The following is a 23,195-nucleotide window of genomic DNA, read 5'->3' on the forward strand; positions in this document are numbered from 1 at the left end:
TCTGTGTGAACAGACTGTAAACAGTCTGTTCACACATGTGTGCCAGCTGAAGCAGATCAGCGATGCAGCCCCACACACACACACAATGTGTGTTCCTGGCATAATGCACAGGTACAAGCAGGTATGTTCCACTCAGGTGAGTATTACAGGCCTGTTGATGAATAGACGTGGTCTTCATCCTAGACACATGCAAGGTCCAAACAGTCTTAATGATAAAATTCATCCACAAGGGAACAGACTGAGTCTGTGTCTGCTGCTGTTACCACATTATGTTGCTGGATCCTTCTGCAGGTTTTGATAAGTTACTAGCCTGACCACTGGTCTTACACTCAGCCCTGATTATGATTTTGATTTCTGCTGATCTTACAGTGCCACTCACTCTGGGGAAGATTTCTCTACTAATTTTAATTTAGTAAATTAAAACAATAAAACACATGAAGCATAAAGTTACAGTGAATGTTTGGGTTGGGGAGGGAGATTGTCTGGACTGGACCCTATGACCTCAGTATGTGTGAAACCCTGGCTACAGCCCTGTGAGTCTACCCACTGTGTTAAAATAAAGACTAAACTCATGACCAGAGTGGTTATGGCTGACAACGATCTTCTGTCTGCAGTGACTTTATAACTAAACCACAGAAGAGTTTCCTTTGTGTTTTTTCACTGCATTTCAACACGGTAAACTTGTGTCCACTCAGGAATGTTTATGAGGAGAGTTCCGCCGTCTTTCCACACAGTCAGGTATTGTCCTGAGTTACTCTGAATAACTCCTAAATGTTTCCCACAAAAACGCTCCGTGAGTCAGTGCCTGTGACCTAGATTTAAAGGTGAAGGAATGAGGACACAATTATGAATTATCTGTGTTTCCGCAACAAGACAGTACAGATGTAATAAATCAAACTTATAAATTAGTGAAAACTTTATTTGGTGGAAAAAGGCTGATGTGTACTGCTTTGTTGGAAACTTGCATGTAAACATTTGATTTGGACAATGTGATAAAAGAGTCTATTCAAATACTAAAAGCACAAACAGATATAAATCAAAGCAGAAACAGTTGTGAAGCTATGAAAGAAAAAACAACACATTTTTGCTCTTCATTCCAACAGAGCACATCATTTAAACTGAATCAACACACACATGGTTCACATTTGGTTATACAAGGACAACTTACAGAATTCAAGACTCATGCTAACCAATGATAACACTGCAACACAGGCTTTGACGCAGACACTGGAAGTTATACACAAAGAGGCTGTTTGTCAGTTTTCTCTGCTGCTGAACCTGGTTTCCTTTCAGGAGCAGGTGGTGGCGATTGTCTCCTAACAACAGCTTCAGCCATCACTGTGTTTACAAGACAAAAGGTTATAACACGTCCTCTGGGCAGCTACGTCTTCAGGACAGACTGGGGGCTACAATGAGGAGACGGGCCAGGGCTAGCTGGTTAGCATGGTAACTTCTAGCTGGTTAACATGGTAACTTCAGTAGGAAAAGACGTGAGAGAGACAAGAGTTACCACTGGTGTTTGTCTCCACCTCTGGAGACAGATGTTGGTGAGTAAAGAATACATTTTGATGCTAAACTCACAATGTTTCTTCTAGACTGGAGAGCAAACAGCTGCTAATGGTAACGTTAGCTATATAGCAGTAGCGCAACTTACAAATAGCTCCATAAGTATTAACCAATACAGTCCATTCTATTTAACTAGTAGAGGAACAGCTACGACAACCTTTGCCCCCACATTATAGTGAGGAATGTCCTTTAAACATGAAGCAAAAGGGAAATGACCTCATTCACAAAGAAAAAGCACAAAATTCAGTTTGATGCTGAGCTTACAACGTTTCTACTAGACTGGTGAGTTAACAGCTGATATGCTAACGTTAGCTATGCAGCAGAAGCAAAACTTGCAAATAGCTTCTTTAACAAACAGACTCATCAGGTTGTTTTCTGAGTTCATTGTCATTCTACTTTTATCTTTAAACACAGTTCGACACATCATCAGATTATGTGTTTGAAAATAAGACTCAAAATGGCGCCATATTTCACTATTAACCCATGAAGAATTCAGCCTGCCAACTGTTTTCTTCTTTCTTTTTATTGAAGAGTCTTTGTAGCCATTGCAACTGCACACAGCAGCATCATGGAGGTCTGCTGCAAAGCTAGCCATTTTCTAATGTGGATTAAAAGGGAGTTCTAACAGTACAGAGATTTATTTAGGTTGAAAATAAAGATTGAGTAACGAGTGATCTAGCTAGCAGTCTGATTAATCCAAGTAATGAATGTTAATGGTGCACTAATCGATATTTGTGTAGTAAAATGCATCATGACTATGTGTAACATGAAAGGAGTTGCTCCTCGTGACAGATCCATCTTTTGACCAGCTGGTGAGCATTCAGCTGCTTAAGAGCCAGGTATTTTTCTCAGGAGTTGGTGGAGACCAAAAACAGCCAATAACATGACTCCAAATGAATGCTAATGTTGCTCTGTGTCTGCTACATGTGTATGCTAAAATGTTTAAAATAAGGTGATAATAACTTTATTAGGTGTTAATATGTCAGTGTTGTCTACACCTTGTTGTGCTGCCCCCAAGTGGCCAACTTAACTGTGCTTTAATGTATGTAATGCAGGGTTAGCTAGCCAACAAAAGGCCATTATACAAAGATATTTATTAAATGGAAAATTCATTGGAAGAGTCAGTAACAAACTGGTCAGTTACCAGAAATTTAAGCGGAGCTCAGACATGAAGCAAAGTGTTCGTGTTAGAAAACTTAGTCAGCTCTTGTCACTGGTAAACGAGAATGACCTCTAATATGGCCTCTAAAGAGCTCGCTAAGGAAGTCCACTATATCATGCTCTTAGATCTGTTATTATTATTAGATAAGTGCACTTAGATATGCCCACCTAAAGTATTGTTCACTTTGTTCGGGAGCCAGTGGATGTCAACAAATCAGCTATAAGTTACTATCACATGACACAGCAGATGTAAAACACAAACAAAAATATCAAGTGTTTCAATTATGAAGCCTAACATCCAAACAGTCAACTGCAGAGTAGGGAATATGCCCAGGTCAGGGTCTGCACTTGGTTTAAAGGCTGTGTCCCATTTCATGCATCAAGAGAGATGCAACAACAGAAGGCTAAAAGGTTAACCTCCCCTCCTCTCCAGATGAGGTCTTTCACAGTGGATTCATTACAGAATAATTATATATCCCTGCTCCAAACCTCAAACAGACCAGAGCTATTGTTGTATCACCTCCTCCTCAGTTCCAAACTGAATAGTTGCCCTCTGAAGGGTTTCTCAATGTTCTTCATACGAAGTAGTTTGTTTCTAGTGTCACAGTCACAGGTTGTCATTTGTCCTATTGATTAGTGTCAAACGCCAAGAGGACGGATCTTATCAACATGAGGCAGTCAGATAAAGTAGTAGAGATAGACAGTGAGATGAGGGGAAAGGAGACACATGCAAAATCTCACTACAGATAGTGAGGAACTCTCGTGACCATGATGGGCAATGAATAACAACCCTCAACCCTGATGTGTTGTGATTTGTTGCTTTTCTGTCTGGGTTTATTTGTTAACATAAATGAACCGAAGCCAACCGAGCGCAGAGCATGACCAATGATGCAAGAGGATGCTAGACCCAGCTCCGACCATGCAGCGAGTGAGTCGAGACTACCGGGGTTGAGTGACTGAAGTGGATGAGTTAGTCTCACAGGAGTTCATGTAGGCCCACACTGCAAAAGCTGGGACAGCCCAAAGATCTGGTGGTAATTAATTTACCTGGATGTAACAAGGAATCATTTCTACAGTACTGTCTGTGCCAAGACAACAGCATCATCTACACATGTCTAAAGGCAATTCAGAGACCAGGAACGTGTTGGGAAGGGGTTTTGGACACTGTTGGATTCCAGCACTTTGCTTAACAGCCCATAATGGCCGCGTTTGAAGTACAGGTTGTCACATATCATCTACATGTTGGTACTGGTAAATGTGTACTAAGTCGAGAAGGCCTCCTTCTTTGTATTTTTTAAATTTCTATGAATCAGTTTCGTGGTGTGATTGGGCAATTACTCATGTAGTCAGTCTTTAAATTCAGTCTTTGAAGACATGGGACACAGCTTGTTACTTTATGTTTGACTGTCACACTGTCAGATTTTTTTTCTACAGGGTTTAAAAAGTAAGACCTAGAACAGTTACACAATTAGAACAAATGTTTTTCAGAGGTGATACAACTTTAGGGATCAAATAAGATGGACTCCTCCAGGATACACCCATCATCCATTCATTTTCGGTACAGCACTTAGATTTCCAGCAGAAGATACAATGTAAGTCATCACCATCATTATCTTTGAATCAAACCATTGTCATACCTGAAACGGATCAGATTTTATTGCAGGTTTCAGACTCAAAATGTCTGATTGTGTACAAACAATAAAATGAAAAACACAACACTAGTTGTGGTCAAGAAGGACTGTCCATCACATTAGCACTGGTGGAAAAATGGTGCAAAGTGAAGTCTAGTGTGCAAGATACAATGAATAAAGACTCATGATTCTTTGGTATTCTGTAGCCTGAGGTGCTCGTAGTAGAGAGGAGAGTAACAGTGTGTCAACCCAAATGACTGGCTGTAAAAGATGTACTCATGTACTCATAGATAAAGAGTAAGCAGTTATGTACAGTCACAGCTTTCAGTGCACCTTTCAAATTAGAGGCAAACTGAACAAATATAAATGCACAGTAACACTTCTGCCTTATGTTGACCTAAGAGATTTAAAAAACAAGAAAGGGGAGGCTTTCATACAGCCTACGAGCAGTTTTTTTAATGACTGATGCTGTTAAGAGTTTTCTCTACTTTATGGCAGGTGATAAAAGCAGAGTTGATGAAAGTGATTGAATTGATAAGTTTACTTTATTTATAACGACCTGACTGATTCAGTTGACCATGCCAGACCCAGTGACTCTCATCATCCATCCATCCATCCATCCAGCAAAGTAGCTCTTACACCCTTCTCCCCAGCCACATCCTCTTGGCCTTCCAAGGTGGTTTCAGGCTCCTGCATCTCTGCGTCTCCTCTCAGTTGAATGAGTTCAGAACACCTCTACAGGGAGGCATCCTGGAGACACATGATCAGATGGTTGAACCACTTCAACTGACTGCTTTCGACAAGATGAAGCAGCTAATTATACTGCGAGTTCCCTCTGGTTCTTTGAGTCCCTGGGTGGCTGGGACCCAGAATGAGCCTGTATATCCTGCAGAGGAAACTCATTTTGGGTGCTTTCATCATTGACTTTAATCTTTAAATTATCACCCGAAGTTCATGACCAAAGATGAGGGTTTGAATGTAGATTGTCTGGTACATCAAGAGCTTTGCTTATTCAGGTTCAGTTCTGTCTTCACCAGAAATCCCTGTGGAGAGTTGATACTTGTTGAGCAACCTTGCTTTGACTGGAGAGACAAGTGGTCCCAGCTGGAGGAAGGCCTGGGAGGGGAGGTAACCAGCAAGTGCCTGGTGGCTGGGCCCACACCCATGATGCCTGGTTGGCTTGGCCTGAAAAAATGATGTGGGGCCAGAACCTTGTGGGTGTTGGTTAGACTGGACATAAGTGTCAAGCAAGGGGTTAAGATACCAACCATAAACTGCAACATCTTTGGTTTGAGCTGGAGTCCTTTGTTGTGTCTTTCTCTGAGGTGAATTACCAAATGGATGGTGGATGATGGCAGGGACCTCAGCATCCTGACCCCAGGATACAAAAAACAGAGGACCAATGTGGATTCTGTCCTGCTCATGGAACAGGGAACCAGGTCTTTACCCTTGCATGGACACTGGAGGGCCCATGCGGGTGCTGTGGATTATTCAATGACCCCATGTCTTAAACTTTGTTGAAAATAAAAAAGAGAAAATGTATTAATTTCATTATCTGTATACTATCAGAACATTTGTTTTTTATTTATCCAGTTTTCTTTAATCAGTTCAACAGATCATTCATCAACTTTGCTTTTATCTATAATTTTTGTGATGTGCACCACTCTTGCTTCATTATCTCTGGGCTGTGTGTATTTGTGAAACCAGCACATAGTTAACATACATAAAATGGTTTTGGGTTGAAGTGATTCCAGCGTTGACCTGATGTGAACAGGAGGGAGGTACGGTTGTAAATCCTTGATGCCAAAATTGTACCACGTCGTCCTTACTGATACTGTCTTCCTTTGATTTTGGCACAGTCACGTTAGCCAGCCAGTTACACAGTATCAGAAGATGTGTGCACTTGTCATAAATAACTTCACTGGTGCAGAGCTTCTACCATCCAACATGTTCCTTCACAAACACAGAGCCTCAGATGTTGGTCTAACTCTGCAAGAGTGTCTACTGCATGATAACGTCAGGTTCAATGTTAAAGAGCAGGTCGTCGTTGTCCCGCCTGACCTCCAGTAGCAGGGCTGTCTCCTCCTGCAGTGCCTCCTGCAGGTCAGCTGTTGTAAGCAGAGGTTTTCCATTCAGTTTCACAATAATGTCGCCGTCTTTGATGCCACCTCTGGAGACAGGGAATGGAATGAAGACATACTGTGATTAGCCATTACACACTAGACACTGCTTTTGTCTGAGGAATGAATGAATGAAACCTACTTCTGTGCAGGTGAGTGAGGAACCACCTCATGGACATAAATCCCACTGGTCACATCAGGGAAATCTGGGTTCTGCTGTTTTAGTTCCTCAGTTAACCTGGAACACAGAAACCAAGAGGTGCATGAATACTAAAAGGCTACATGCTGTACATTTCTGTTAAACCTTTATTTATCAAGATCAAGATAGCCTCATAGAGACAAAAAAGTCTCTTTTCTGTCAAGACCAAGACAGAGAACACAAACTAGTAGAGTACGGGTCAGGCTGCATACTCCTGTCCAAACACACGCCGAATCTGAGAGTAGTAACTGAGCCCAACCCGAAACTGACAGGAACTTTGTCTTTTATGTCCAAACCCTCTTTACCCTGATTATGCATATGAATGTCTGTCAAAAGGCTGGCTGAGGTTGGGGTATCTACCCTCTAACACATAGCAATGGAAAAGTGACGAACAGGTAAAGAAGCTTCTCGATGGCTACAGAGGAGGCTGTCATTGGCTGCCAGAGGTTCTACAACCAAGTATCAGTGAAGTGTGCCAATAACTGAGTCTGGAGAACAATTTGAGTTTGTATTCTGATTCCACAGAGATGAAATTCAATAAAAATACACTTCATTGTAGATGACATCTTAAAACAACCCAAGAGTTGTCTGATCTAAAACAATAAATGTGAAAACTAAAGCAATAACTGAATGAGACAAAAACATTAGGATACTAAAATACCCCAAACCATAAGCAGTTACACGAGAGTACAACCAGTCTCTATAGTAATTATATAAAATTGATAGAGTTCAGATTTGGAGGTTTAGATCTGCAGAGGGAACAGTCTCCATAAAGCTGCTTTGCTAAGTACTGTGGTATCCAAAGCGTTTAAGCACTAAGACACAAGGCCAAAAATATGTGAACAAGAAGAAAATGAAAATCTGATTTAATCTTCATCTTATCATATAGATCAAATCCTAAATATTAATAAACAGAAATAGAAATGGTCTGTTAGAATAGTTGAGAGGATCCAATCGACTCTTCTCAGAATGTACAAATAACAGAATTAGTTTTATCAGTGTTCAATATTTAAATAATTTTAGAAATTGCTGTTAACAGCAACGAACAGCTCTGTCATCAGCACAACAGGTGCATTTGCATCAGAAAAATTTATACCAGTATTTTTTAAAAATAAAACATCCAAATGATATTTTACAGACTCTGGTAACATACGACACGATCTGAATCAATATACAATACTAAGGGGACAGGATAGGAAAACTGTTAGAACCTTAAATAGATCCCTGTTGAGCACATCAAGGGAGGGTCAACCAAAACAACGTCAGTGAAAATGTTGAATTTGGTTCAGCTTTTGCTGCGACATGACGTGATGCCATCCAGCAGGGCTGTGCAGCAGTCAATCATATGCAGGAATTGCTGGTAGATATTCAAAGTATTTTTGCTGTTTTCCCTCAAGACTGTTGCAATGAAACACAATACAGATTCTGTTGAGAAACTTTCCGGAGTTACAAAATCCTGTCTGTGAGTTTCCCAAACCACTGTGCTGTGTTTGGTGTCTAACAAGCTTATTTATATATAAGCTAAGTATTTCACCAGGAAATGAAACATCAACGGTTGACTGCTCTGACGTGGACATTTGGAGATAGATAGATAGATAGATACATAGATAGATAGATAGATAGATGTGCTTATGCTTTGAAAAGGGCCAGTAGATTAGGATCTGGACAATATTGAAAATTGATTAGAATTAAATTAATAACATGTTATTACTCTATTTCCATACAAACAATACTTATAATAGACTCAGACTTACGCTGGGGTTATTGTCAACATCCTTATTCCAATGAAACGCTTCTTTATTGACCTCACGTCTGAAAGAGACTCCAGTTAGTTGCTGTATTTTCAGTAAAATGCTCACAGGTGTTTGATCCCAGCCCATCACTGTCAGACTGACCTTTGTTGTGCTTGTCAAGAGAATCGTTCAGGAAGCGAGTGATCCTGTCGGAGGGAATGGCAAATGAGATTCCTGCTGCGACCTTCAGGGTGTTGATGCCGATCACCTCCCCGTCCTCCAATACAGACACACAAAGACAATTACACTACAGTATACACTAGAGAAGATTTGTCAGGCTGCTGTCACCAAGTATAAGAGTTTAAGAGTCCTGTCTTCCTGTCAGAGCAAAGCCAGTGTTTGTGCAAACACAGTTTATATCGTAGGTTTAAGAAGCAGAGAAAGGTGTTACAGCCGTCATGAAAACCTCTAGGTAAATAATCAATACTCACCAAATTAACAAGAGGTCCTCCTGAATTCCCGTACTGTGAAGGAAAATACAAATGAAAAACTTACACTGTGACATTTTTGTGCTGCTTAACAATACTTTTACTGTCTACAGTCTCACATTGATGATAGCGTCCGTCTGGACGTAGTCCATGTCAGAGTCCCTGAGGCCCAGCTCCTTGCCGTCTCTCTGGGCGGTGCTGACGATGCCAGTGGTGACAGTGTTCTGGAGGGCAAAGGGGCTGCCGATCGCAACCACGAACTCCCCGGGCCTCAGGTCTGCACTGTGGCCCAGAAACAGCACAGGCAGCTTCATCTGGGAGCAGAGGATGAACAGATAAAGTAGGTAAGTAAACTTTATTTAGAGAGCACCTTTGGAAAATAACAAGGTCCTGTAAATTGGAAACATTTCAGAGAATACAGAGTTAAAAACAGGAGCTAACAAAATAAAAACAATAAAATTTACACAGAGGTCAGGTGAGTTTTTAGCAGCTTCTTAAAACTGTAAACTGAGTCAGTGTTTTTTATGACTAAGGGAAGACGGCTCCAGAGGGTGGGGGCCACAACTGGAAAGGCAGAGTCACCTCTGGTTTTAAACCAAGACATCGGGACAGCAGGAAGATGCTGGTCAGTAGACCTCAGTGATGTCACCGTGGTCAGTGAACGCAGTGTTTGAGAAATATAAAGTGGAGCCAGCCTGTGTAATGTTTTATAAGGAATATTAGAGAGTTTTGGACCAATTGGAGTTGAGACACAGAAGAATAAATCAGGGTAGTAGAGGAGTTGGAGGAAACAGGATTGAACCAATTTATTTATGTGCCACTCAAAGTTCATAAGTAGGTCAAAGAAAATAAAGTTTTTTTAGGCTTGTTTAACATTTGCTAAAAGACCAGTACACTGTTCTACTGTGTCCTTAGTGCTCTCAGTACCTCGGATGAGGACTTCTGTTTTCTCATTGTTAAGCTTGAGGAAATAATCTTGATAGCTGTTAGACAGCTGTTGTTGTAGCAGCGTGGAGAGTTAACTGAGGTCATTTGAACTGAAAGAAAAGTATAACGTTGTATCGTCTGCATAGTACAGATAGGAAATGCATTTAAAATGACTGATTAAAGGACCAAGGGGAAGCATGTGCAGGGAGAAAAGAACAGGACCAATGATTGAGCCTTGGGGTGTACCACAGGTCAGCTGAGCAGGAGAGGAGACAAAATGAACAATGACTGCTCTCTCTCAATAAATCAAAAATACATATCAGTCAAACCAAAATATAAATCTATAGCGATAGCAAAAAGCTGTCAGTTGTTTTATCACTGTGTAGTAGTGTATGCCATCATGTTATGTTAGCTTATGTTATGTCTTGTTATGTCATATCACTTTCTTTGTCTTTATACTGCTTCACCAATTTAAAAAAAATAGGAGAAAAACCAGTGAGGGCCAGTCCCTGTTACACTGGCCCCCTGCTGAAGTCTACTGAGGAAAATAAAGCAGGCCAGGGTAAGTATGAGGTACACCATCATTCACCATCACATTCACATTTTCATCTAACCTGCTCTGGACTGTGGAAAGAAACTGGACCTGGAGGAACCTACACAAACTGTCTCTGTTATACGTATATGTATGTTATACTGTAAAAGTACTGTAGGTTAGTATGACGTACTGTAGTGAGTACTCAGACCCATCAGTCTACAATAATGTTTAATGTACACCTGGGCTTATGTTGGCCTGTTTCCAGAGGAACCTGCTCTACAACAACACTGATGAGGGGTAATGTGTTATACTAACCTACAGAGCAAGAACACAAAGACATGACTCCTTTAATCTGTGCTGTGTTGGTACTAATCCAACCTCTGTCACAGCTGCTCACTCTGCTAATGAAACTAACACACACCCAAAATCATCCATACCAGAGGCATGAGCATACACACTGAGGTTCAGGAAAACAAGGTCCAACGAGTCAAGTCTGAAGTCTGCAGGAAGCTGAGGTCTTGGTTACTTCAGTTACACAAACACAGTGTGCACGAACGACAAATAGAGGGGGATCAACAATATCAACAATATCAACTATACTGCACAACCAACAATCAGCAGCTCCATCATGTCTGGACCATGATGAAGAGAAATGTGAGCAAAAATACAAACAAGCACAAATTACAACCTCTTGATGATGATGATGAAAACAGCTGCACACAATACAGAGACAAAGTGAAGTGAAGGAAAGTGCAATGTTTGACCTAAATATCAACATAGAGAGATATATATGTAAAAAGTTGTGAAGAGACACATGAGAAAACATCCACAAAGAAAAGGGGAGGGGGTGTGAGGAAGAAAAAAAAAAGGGGGAGGAGGTGAAGGGGAAGGGAGGAAAAGAAGAGAGCTGAGTGGAAACACATGCTCGGCAGACTGGTGTGACGGAGGGAGAGGAGGAATGAGCTGAAACTGCTGTTCAGGATTTCTTTAAGGTGGAGTGTCTCCCGTCCTCGCCCTCCTCCCATCCCAGCTCCCCCTCCTCTAACGCAGCGACGTCAACCTTTGGTCACATTGGACCCAAGTTCAACTGATAGTGGGTTTTGAAAGCAGCTGATAATTATTCGCTGACTGGCCCACCCAATGTCTTCATCCTGACACAGGCCGCATGGCCAAGTGTTGCTCAATCCAACAGAAATGTGTTTAATCTGTGGAGAAAATCCCCAAGTTTCCAAAGTCACCAGATCAGGGTCTGCAGCTGAAAACCAGGCAGCTAGAATATTTCCATCTAAAGATATGTCTCTGGTCTAAACCTAATGTTAGTGAATTGTTGGAACATGATGGTGGAGAATATGCAGAATATGTGATACTGGTGTAAAAAGAGTGGAAATCTCTTTTTGAAAATTTAAGGCTGCGTAAATTATTTAGGCGTCAGAACGTTTGATACACAAGATACACAACTGACACATTTCCCTGCCTTATATTGAAAATTACATTTATATTACACTAATCTGTAACTGTAACAGTGTAGTGCTGCCCAGATTTATCTTTTTAACCAGGTTTGTAATGATCATATCTGCAGGGCTGCAAAACAGTGATAATGAATGTATCTGCAAAATCAACTCATACAAAGCTGTAATCTCAATTTCACCAAATCTGTCACCTCGACCTGGTTCGTCACGAGGCCTGTGCAGCTCAGGAGCATTAAAATCTTTAAAGGTCCCCTGTGTTTATTGTCATATCAGTACTGATTCTATGTGTCTATTAAACTCTTCTATAATGGTGCTGATCTGATTTTTTTATCTGCTTTTCTCAGGGCCTCTTTCTGTCGCAACCTGCAACCTGCAGCTAAAACACAACTGGTGCCTCAAACTGTCAACACAGCTCAAATGGTGTCGTCCTTGCTCTTCAACCTAACTGCTAACAAAAGTTTCTGTCCTTAAACTATCTGTAAGTTTCTTTGCTGCTAAATGTTGCCTCTTGCTAGGAGCAGTGATTGTCTCTTGATAAGAGCTTCAGGGGGCTAGCTGGTTAGCATGATAACTTCAGAAGAAGAAAAGATGGGATAGAGACAAGAGTTAACACTGGTGTTGTAGTGTCAAGTAAGGAATAAAGTTTGATGCTGAACTCACAATGTTTCTTCTACACTGGCAAGTAAACAGCTGTTAATGCTAATGTCAGCTATGTAGCGATAGCTAAACTTACAAATAACTCCTTTGCCTCACAGTTACCAGCACATGTGTTTACACTGTCTCCCACAGAAAACTCAGCTGTTTGACAATGACTGGTTCTCCAGTCTGGACGTAGAAACCAGGTCCAATTGTTACTGGCTTGTTTAGCTGGGCAGCCATCTTGTTTTGGGGGAGTTGAAGGACTAGCAGGAGTCAAGGAGTTTATAAAAAACACAGAACACAATCTAAACTATGTTCACTATATGGCACCTTCAACTGCAACAGAGAGTCAGAAGGTTCAGACCGGTCGGTATCCAAGGTGATCCATGTTTCCAAAGCCGGCATCATGAGTAGGACCAGGAGCACGGCTCAGTCTCTGACTCTCTGGGAGGGGGCTTTACTTTTTTAATAGCTCATTAAATCACAGTCTGCCGGCAGGATGTTGGTAGTAACTAGTCATACACATGAAAGTTTGTGCAAAAGATGCACTGTTTAATTACTTCAGTGAAAATATCAGTGCAGTGAATCAGCAGCTGAAGATGAGACTTTATGTAAGAGCAGCGTGAAATCCCCTGTGACCCTGAGGTGGTCGGAGCTGTGGATGAGCTGTACTCCAGAGCTGGAGGTGTTAGGTGTCACCCCAGGAGAGGTTTGGCTTCAGAGTGTGGTCCACCACCCTTCACTATTAACACCAGAGTGAATCGGACACATGACGCATGCTGTGAACACACGTGTTGAGTCTGCTGACCTGGGTGAAACGCCCGTCCACAGATTACTCTGTGAGTTTTACTGGAAACAGGAATGTTAATGGGGGCATTTAGGGGGGTAGATTAAAGCTACTCTGAGGACTCTTCATTAGAAACAGACACTACTTCGTTTACATCCAGAGTTTCCCACCAAAACACCCGACGTGTTCCCGGTAACAGACATGTTGAATGTATTTCCTTCCTCATAAAACATCAGGAATCCTGTTGTTGTTACTGCCCTTTAAATCTGCATTGTTTACAGTAACTAGTCTTCTTCTTCTCTTTTATTGGTGCCCTGTACTGTTCCCACATCCACTGCCCCCCCACAACCATGTTTGCCCTGTTTGTTGGACTCACCTGTGGGTTGATCTTGATGGTAGCAATGTCTGATTTTTTGTCTATGTCTCTGATGCTGGCTTCATATACGTCACCATTGTGCATCTGGACCTTCAGGAGAGAGAGTGGAGGAGTCACACCTCAAGAACATGATGAAAGATGCTTCATAACATTTTGCTTCATTGCTGATTATTAAAGGAACAGTTCAGCATTTGGTGAAATACACCTGTTCACTGTCTTACTGACAGATACAGTAACTTTGAGTCAGAGTTTGTCTCAGAATAAAGGCTGGACTTGGGTGAATGGCTGCTTTGGCTCTGTCCAGAAATAAACCTTAAAACTGATGAACAGCTTGGTTTAATCTGTTCAGGATCTGAAACAGAAGTTTAGAAGTAGTTTCATTATTTTATTGGTTTTATCTCTTAAATCGACTAATTGTCATTTTTCCATTTGTGTTTTTGTACAGATTAAACCAATGACAGCTGGCAGGTGTATTTCTGAACTTTGGACAGAGACAGGCTGTTTCACCCTGTTTTCAGTCTTTATGCTAAGCTAGGCTAACCATGTCCTGACTCTTGCTCTTTACTTAATTTACAGACATGAAACTACATCCATCTGAACATCTCACCCCGTGTGTAAGCAGAGCTGAAAAAGAAATCACGTGACTGTACATCTGTGTGATATTTTGGGGTCATTGCAGAGCGGTCGACGTACAGGTGGGAGGAGAGGTGTGAACAGGGGAGTCTTCATTTATGTGGCTTAGTTTTAAAACAGCATTTAAAACAGCGTTTTAAAACTACCGTTTTAGCTCCCTATTGGCACGATCTCCGTCCACACCATCAAATTTGAAAAGACAGTCCACATCTAGGCTGATAAGAGCCAATCAGGAGCCACCGTGGGTTTCTACGTCATCGTTTTCAAAGGTCTCTGTTTGTGTCCGTCCAGACTACAACACGACCCTGGAGTTTCAGACTAAAACGGGTCCAGCAGCGTTTCTGAAAGTCTCTGTTTCAGGGGCTGAAGACTCCGGAGGAGAGTGGACGGAGGAGGAAACAGAGAAGAAGAGATGAGTTTAAGACTACAATGTGTCACTGTGGACGGAGCCTCAGACTTTACATTGAGTATAGACTCTACATCTGTTTCTGTCACAGCATCAATCTGCTGCCACTTAGAAATTTATGAGATAGAATAGAGATGAAACCGGTTGGTGTGGTCATAAAGCAAACATGCATATTCAGAAAATGTTGGATTCTTCCTTTGAGGACTTAGGATGAAATATATTTCATTCACTGATGAGCTGAGACTATCTAAAGTGCAGAGGATGAAAACCTGGACTTTGTACCTTGAGGTGCTGCTGCCCGGACACTGGAGTGGTGCTGGAGACCACGTGGGCGTTGGTAACAATCAGTCCGTTGTCTGACATCACAAACCCAGATCCGCTGGACAGAGGGATGTTCCGACCAAACAGAGGATGTCTGAGGTGGGAGGAACAGCAGCATTGGATTTAGCTGGATCAGAGAGCTGGTTTTGTTTTGTTAGACCCACTTTCTCAGTCTGAAGACTTCATATTTTAGATTTTAACCAAGAGAATATCTAATTACACTATTATGGTTCTGTGTGCTCTGTCTTTCAGTCAGTACCTGAGGAAGAGCTCGATGTGGACCACAGCAGGAGCGATTTTCTCCACCACGTCAGCGATGAAGTTGAACTTGTAGCGAGGACTGGCAGCATGTGCAGGACCTATACTGGCAGGAAGAATTTGACATTTTAATAATCAGTTAGATTTAGGAATAATCCAGTTAAATTACTGACATGAGCTAAGAAGTGAGGGTGTCAGTAACTGAACCAGGAGGTTGATTAGGCATGAATGACCTCAGTGTCCTGAGCTGAAGGACGATCTACGACTGTTTGGTGATGTAACTGAAAACAACCACAGGTCGATCCAGTCTGATGACGTGGACACGATTAATCATAAGGTTGGTCAGAAATATTGTGGTCGGCTGATGACGTGACTCAAGACTGATTATAATATAAAGGACCAAGGACAGAGCCTTGGAGTGCCCCACAGAAGGGGAGTACTCATCAATCACAGACAGAAAACTTAATGCTGGACCAGAACCACAGGCTCCAGCCCACAGCACTAACCCAGACCATCACAGTATCACAGAGGAGCAGAGCAGTCTGAGCACTGTGTTTAGATTGTGAGTGGTTTCTAATGAGCTGCTTGGAAACCACTTCTCATGAAAACAGCTGTTGATAATAAACAGTAGAGATGTCCTGAGTTTAACCTATAGATCAGTATCTGGGCCGATCTCTGTAATAACTCTGTGCTCTGCTGAGTTTTATCCTCCTCAGCTCTTTACGGCTCTGAGCCAATGAACATCACAAAGTATGAAAGTGAAATATTATTATGACCCAGCAGTGAGTGAATCTGAGGTTAGAAAAACACACAGATCGCTGAGCTCTGATGCTAATAATCGTTAGTATAGCAGTGTAGAAAACACTGAGCTGGTGCTGAGCGTCACTGTCACCTGGTAAACTTTAATTCATTCACTCTGTTGAAGAATCTTCTGTCTCATCTTAATCTAACCACGTCAGATAAAGTGTTCAGGTCAAACCGCCAAGCACAACATGACTGATAGCGTTGGAGTTGGCTGTGGTTTGGTTTCTCTCCTGTGAAAATAAAAGACAATTCATCCACAGGTCGTGTTAGTGCGGATGCACCCTGAGACAAAAAGTAGAGCCTCTGTCTACAGCGTGTGTTGACAGTATCCACCCTGCAGGATACACAGTATGGAGCCAACTGTTTTTGTCCCTTTAGAGCCTCCATGCTCAACAGCCTCTTATGAGAAGTGCAGGAGTTAAATGTTTTTTTTTTAAATAGGTGAAATTTATAGAGAAGAAAGTCAAATGTAAAGTGAGTAAATCTGAGTCAGGACAAACATTAACACACGTGGCAGCTCTGATGGAAAACCTCCTGCGTCCTGCACTGTTCAGTAATAATGAGTTTCAGTCTGCACTGAACGCTGCTCGGCCAAGTTGGGCTTTGAGGAAAATGTGGTTTGTTATTTCAGACTCTCGGATGACAGAGAGAGTCCAACCAAAGGCTGAAGTCTCTACATCACCATCTAATAGACTTTACAGAGACACATTTATCTTTTCATGGCCTAAATATCATCGACTCACCTTTAAAACTACGAATATTTCAGGTCAAGATTCTGAGCATTCAGCTAAAGGATGTCGTCTCTTAACACTAGAATCACACCCTCTGGTTCCAGTTCAAAAATAAAACCCGAAAATGAAACAAATAACCAATACCTCAATATTAAACCTGCCTCCTGTAGCATACTCTGCTGGGATGACAGTGCTGCGGTTTGTCTGCTAACACATTCTTTAAGCCTGTGATGAACTCAGCAGCCAGTTGGTAAAACTAAAACAGTTTCTGCAATAAAATTCAACCTCATGAAGGTTTTAGTTCAGGTTTTATTGATTCAACTTTATGATCATTTTAGAGGCAGAAGTTTATGGTGCTGGTGAATTAACTGATATTATATTGTATCTATTTATTTTGTCCCCCTATTTTTAGGATGAGGGACAAAAAATAAATGCAGAAATAAATAAATACATAAATATGAAAAAAAAAACGACAAGCGTATGAAAGGTGCTAAATTTAGTGTCAGAATCACTAAGTTGATGACACTTGAAAGGCAAAGCTCCTGTGAACCAGTGGAGGCTGTAGGAGGAGATCCATCCAATCACTATAACCAATCCAAGCTTAAGATGAAGTAGGACCGCCCACCTAATTAACATACAGACACTGAAATACAAACACTTTTATCCAAAGTGACTTACAAGTATTTATTTATTTATGTATCTATACTTAATACTAGTCTTAATACTACTTTACCCTTAAGTCACATTAACACACAGAGACACCTCTCTGTGCAGCGTGGTTTCTAAGAGTGTGTGATGGTGGGTGTGTATCCTGATGTTTTCTGCCTCCTCACAGCAGACAGAGGAAGCCAATGAATGATGATGATGTAATGATGAAGCCTGTGACTTAATGTGACTCAAGCTTCCAGTTAAAATATGAAAACATCAGCTCTGTGTTTGAGCAGTGAGGAGACTGCAACCTGCATTACATAAACCCTCATCTGCTCTCTCACACACATGCAGCCGTAAACTGTGATCAACACCGGCTGTGTCCACACACACACTGAAACCAACACACACCATCCTGTGAGTCTGCAGAAGGATAACGATTCACCTGGATCACACAGGTGAGGGTTTTCATCACTTCCTGTATCAGTGTTAACTCATCATCTAATAACACACTCCACACTTTGACCTGGTCACAGCACAGGACAAAGCACACTGCTGAAGATCCTGATTTTTCTTGAGCCCGTTGTTGATACTAGGTCAAAGGTCAAGTCCTCTTTGGAGTCGTCCTTCAGGGACCATGAACCTCCACAGTCCAAATGATGCCAGTCTGACTGAGACATGCTGCTCTGATGAGCACACTGATGGATGAAACAGATTCCTGCTCTACTGACTGCTACAATCATCACCACAAATCACACACACACACACACCCAAATGAGAAATATCAGCAGAGGAAACAGGAAGTCCCTGTAGTCCAGACTCTATTTACGTTTCCCTTTGATCACAAACCCTTTATTTTGTCTGGGTATGTGGCTGGCACACACACACAAACACACACAGCCACTGAGGCATTACATCCCTCTGGGTGTGGTACACTCAAAATATATGGGGGATTAACCCTCAGGTTTCAGCTCAGGACCCACATCAGTCAAACAGAAACAGCTCATTCTGACCTAAGAAAGTTTCAGTTTCAAGACAGTTTTTTTTAATAAAAGCTTAAATCTCCATCTCTGGGTTTGTGCCCCAGTTTTGAGCAGAGGAAAAAGAAGAAGAGAGAAAAACTCATCACACAAAGAATAATTTCACATCTAGTGCTTGATAAATGTATTAGTGTGTTTGCTGATGTCCACATATCATCCTGTCACCTGGCCCAGATATGATTATATCTCTGTTGTGGTTGTTGTTGTCTCTGTTATTGCTTTAAACTCTCTCCATCTGCTCGTTGTGTCTCTGGAGAAAGATCCTCGCAGAGGAAGTCATTTATTTTACCTTCCTGGAGCAGCAGTTTTCTCTCTGTTACCGTCTTCATGGAAAAACCCTCAGACGCTTTGACTGACATGAACTGATGAAATTCAGGAGGTGATGTGTCAAAGCTCTGGTCCTGAGCTGTGGATCAGCATTGGGGCTAAAATAACTGTGCTCTGCTGAGTTTTATCCTCCTCAGCTCTTTACGGCTCTGAGCCAATGAACATCAGAGATTATGAAAGTGAAATATTATTATGGCCCAGCAGTGAGTCTGAGGTTGGAAAAACACACAGATCGCTGAGCTCTGATGCTAACAATCGTTAGTATAGCAGTGTAGAAAACACTGAGCTGGTAAAATTAGCTTCAGTAATTAATGTTCATTCTGTCAGTAACTTAATGACAGACCTAAATTAAACTTGGCTGTTTGTGTGTCCTCAGCAGACGCTGTTAGCTCTTGTCAAAGATAGTTTGCAGTGGAAGACGCTCCACTCTGTAACACCACTGTACAACCACAAATGAACTGTGTTTCTTTAGTTCCAAGAAATCCAACAGAGTGAGATGTCTCCATCTCAACTGTCAATAACTGAAGCTTATAGCCTTGATGTTTCTGACCTTCAGTATTTGGATATGTGGATACTGAGCTTGGAGTCCACTTGGAGGTCATGTTCCACACATGCTCAGTAGATCACCGTCTACGTACTCTGCACGTGTGCACTATGAATCACATCAAAATGGTGAAATCAAAGAAAGAAGAAGAAGAAGAAGAAGAAGAAGAAGAAGAAGAAGAAGAAGAAGAAGAGCTGTTTGTAGGCTGCTTTTCTTCTTCCACTCTGATGATGCAAACGTTGTCAGGCAGATCCTAACAGACTCATGGGTGCAGAAAGTATAACACATGAATCAGTCACCACCCACTTTGTCTTAGTGTCTTATGTCGTGATGGACTGCAGCTGCCTCTGGGACTGGGCAAAAAAAGCTTTTATTGTACAAACTTTCATCTTACAGCTTTTCCTGATTTTACTTAATTTGACTGAATTTTGTTGACTATTGACAACTCTTTATTTTTGTGATTTTATTGATTTTCCTCTTTCGTCCTCTTTCTGGTGACTCAGCCTTTGGTTTATTTGCACTAATATTAACACTTTAATTGTTTTCTGTTTACTTGTTTTAACTCTGTTGACTTATATGACCTGTATGTTTTATTTTGCTGCCTTGTCACGTGGGTTTAGAAGAGATCATTATTATATTATCAATATATTCTACGGTTCTGTTCAGACTATCTTGGTTTAGGTCAGATCCTGATCTGGCCTGTCTCAACTGTTGAACTCTTATATTCCTACACATAAGTACATTTAATCCTTGCACTGGATTGAACCACAGATCTGTTTCATAACCTCCTGTTTGATGACAACATGAAACTGTGAAAGTATTTTAAATAAAGGGCTAAACTTTAGTTGGGCAGTTTTTAAGTGGTTAAAACAGTTTTTTCCTCTGACCTAATCCACAGCTGGGACCTCAAATAACCTGAACTATCACTTTAAACTAGCATGTTAGCATGCTAACATCTGATCAGCTTGTGGGGTCTTTCTCTTGCCATGTTTTTGCCTTTTTCTTCCTTTATTATATGAGTTGACTGAATATTGGTGTTAACAGGCTGCAGTACATCAGGTTAGAATCTCCAGCTCCTGGTCGTCTCTCCCTCCTCCACTCAGACTAGTTTCAGGTCACATCCTGTTTATCCAGAGTCAGATCAGATATGAACCATTTGTGTGAAATCTTGTCATAACTGCTGTGAAGTCTTGAATAATGGCTAAAAAGTATGACCTTTCACCTTTGAGCACCAAATTCTAACCAAGAAGTTCCATTGAGTAGCTCTTGAGATACTGTGTTCACAAGGTTTGTGAGGTCGCTGAGACCTTGACCTTTGACCTTTAGCCACCAAAACCTAATCAGTTCATCCCTGAGCCCAAGTGAAAATCTGAAGAAATTACCTCAAGGTGTTATGGAGACGTTGCGTTCACAAGGCCAAAACTGTGTTTTGTGAGGTCACTCTGACCTTGACCTTTGACCTTTGACCACAAAAATCTAATTGGTTCATCTTTGAGTCCAAGTGAACATTTGTGCTAAATTTGAAGAAGCTCTGTCAAGAGCTTATATTGTGTCCACAGATGAACAGACAGCCTGAAAACAATGCCTCCGGCTCTGACTGTCAGAGGAATAAAAATCCTCTCCTCCTGCTTCAGTTTCTCCACGTGACTGAAACTGAACAGAAACAGCTCTCTGCAGAAAAGCTGAGACTCTTTAATGCTCTGCGCTCCTCTGGATGGAGCTTAAATCATAGGAAGAGCTGGAGTTATTAATCAGGACCAGGTGCTTCAGCCTCCTGTGGAGACATAACTGCTGCTGAACGGAGGTTAATCCTGGGACAGAGCTGAAGACTGAAGACTGGACATAAAGATAGACCAACACAAGACAACACACTGGACCACTGTTCACTGACCTGCACAGCTGTTCTCGTACCAAAACAACCATGGACGACACCAGAGGATCTCACGGTTTATATATGTTTCTAAACTGCAGTGACAGTTAAAGTGAAGAGGTCAAACAACAGATCCTGGACCATCAAGTCTACAGAGGGAACATGGACGACCTCCACTCTCCTCCTCAAGTCTCAGGAAACATGGTCACAGTGAAATCGACCCTTGACCTTTTGGATGTTAAACGTCATCACTTCATTTTATCCTGACAGACATTTGAGTTGAATTGTTTCATAATTAGTGAGTAATTTTGTGAGTTATGGAAAAAAACATGGTTTGTGAGGTCACAGTGACCTTTGACCACTATAAGCTAATCAGTTCATCCTTGAGTCCATGTGAATGTTTGTGCCAAATTTGAAGAAGTTCAGCTGCGGAGTTACTGAAACATGAATGAGATGATCCTGAAAATGACTCAGACACAGAGACTAAATGAAAACAACCTGCAGAGACTGAGGACACACCATCACTGTCCACACCAGCTGACCCAGACTGGACCAGACCCGATGTGGTCCCGTCAGACGTCACACAACAAATCATGCTCTTATCATAAAGATAAAGATTAAGATTTTAAAAAAATGCTTTACTGATCCTTACAGGGATTCAAATTCAGCAGGGTTAGTGCCCACTGTCTGCTTTGTAGAAATAAATGGTTCAATCTGCTTTACCAGGCTGTTAAAGCTGCACCTGCCCTCTAACCAGTGTTTACTGGTCTGTGGAGCATGACTCAGTAATGAGGCTCTTATTACTGTGGGCAGAAAAGCCACAGGGCAGTTCAGTGAAGGGGGGTGGGTGGGGGGGTGGGGGTTGAGGGGGGTCAGACTGCACCCTACAGGTGAGCCAGGGTGATGCTGTGGGAAACACAACTGCACAACAGCATCAGACTGAGGTCAAAACTCCTCCCAGTTTAAAATCCTCACTGTCTCTAATTTCCCTGTTAGAATAAACCAGCTCTGAGGGGGTGGGTGGCTTATATAGAATATAATATACTGTCAGACCGACCCTGTGCCCCCTCCACACCAAATGAAGCCATCAATGCGTAAATCGTACCTATGCTGGTCTCGCACGGTCCCTTCTGGATCTGGGTGATCCCGGCCTGTCCCTGCTGCAGGGCCTTCCTGCTGCTGGCCTTCAGGTGGCACACGTTAGCGTAGGTCTTCCCGTCGCTGCCGCACACTTCGTGGCTAAACTTGCACTGACAGACGCCCTTGGAGAGCCGCTTGCCCGCCGGGTGTTTGCACTCCAGCCCGTCCCCACACGGCAGGTCGTCCTTGCGGCCGCACGGCTCTCCCTCCCCCAGGGCGCACACCAGGCAGCAGTTGCAGCGGTCCGGCACGTAGCCGCTGGGGCAGCTGGGGCTCGGACAGGTACTCACATCGCACCGTGTGGGACATGAGGCTCTGGGCTCAGCGCGGGCAGACTGCTCGACACAGAAGAGCAGAGCTGTGTAGAGGAGGACCTGCATGGTTAGAGGAGGACTCGGGGCTGAGAGAAACTGCGGAGAGGTGGAGAGGTTTACGCGGAGATCATGTTCCCGGGCTCCGCACTGCTCATCACTGTCTGCAGAATTTACACGGATGGGCACAAATCCAGGTGCACGGCAGACAGAGCTCTCTTCAGTCTGTGAAACACATCAGGAGTAAAGTCTGCTGGTGCTGGAGCGTGAGACTCTGAACCGCGCGTAACGATGCGCACAGACGCGACTGCTGTCCAGAGCATCAGCTGCAGAACGGGACTGACTGAGCATCCAGTCTGCGGGCAGGGGGGAGCAGCTCTGGGACAGAGAGGGAGGAGCCGGGGGGGGGGGGGGGGGGGGGGGGCATACCCTCCTGGAGGCGTGGCCATGGAGCTCAGACCCAGATGTTCCAAACATCTGGGTCATGTGTGACTTCAGGTCCAGACTTTAAAGTCACGCTCTACCTCATAA

General features: G+C 42.5%; 1 protein-coding gene and 2 long non-coding RNA genes across 4 annotated transcripts in view; 2 read left to right on the top strand and 1 right to left on the bottom strand.

Moving 5' to 3' along the window:
- Nucleotides 1-23,195, top strand: part of LOC139621558 (uncharacterized) — a 292,521-nt gene that overhangs the window by 100,378 nt on the left and 168,948 nt on the right. The window lies entirely within an intron of this gene.
- LOC139621549 (serine protease HTRA3-like) lies at nucleotides 21-23,007 on the bottom strand. Its single transcript, XM_071478157.1, has 10 exons — nucleotides 22,319-23,007; nucleotides 15,251-15,350; nucleotides 14,953-15,085; nucleotides 13,632-13,721; nucleotides 9,018-9,212; nucleotides 8,902-8,934; nucleotides 8,573-8,687; nucleotides 8,432-8,489; nucleotides 6,621-6,716; nucleotides 21-6,528 (listed from the first exon to the last, which is right to left on the bottom strand). Exons 1-10 carry the CDS (start codon nucleotides 22,731-22,733, stop codon nucleotides 6,360-6,362), a joined length of 1,404 nt encoding a protein of 467 aa, XP_071334258.1. The 5' UTR covers nucleotides 22,734-23,007; the 3' UTR covers nucleotides 21-6,359.
- Nucleotides 1,413-13,625, top strand: LOC139621550 (uncharacterized). Of its 2 annotated transcripts, XR_011691018.1 has the most exons (5): nucleotides 1,413-1,547; nucleotides 9,012-9,242; nucleotides 9,432-9,523; nucleotides 10,310-10,387; nucleotides 12,174-13,625. It is a non-coding gene; the product is annotated as an uncharacterized lncRNA (long non-coding RNA). The 2 variants fall into 2 exon arrangements; XR_011691017.1 differs by having other exon boundaries at nucleotides 9,432-13,625.

This window comes from Trachinotus anak, unplaced genomic scaffold, assembly GCF_046630095.1.
Source record: "Trachinotus anak isolate AG129_WGS33_773 ecotype Australia unplaced genomic scaffold, CSIRO_AGI_Tana_v1 ptg000005l, whole genome shotgun sequence".
Taxonomy (NCBI): domain Eukaryota; kingdom Metazoa; phylum Chordata; class Actinopteri; order Carangiformes; family Carangidae; genus Trachinotus; species Trachinotus anak.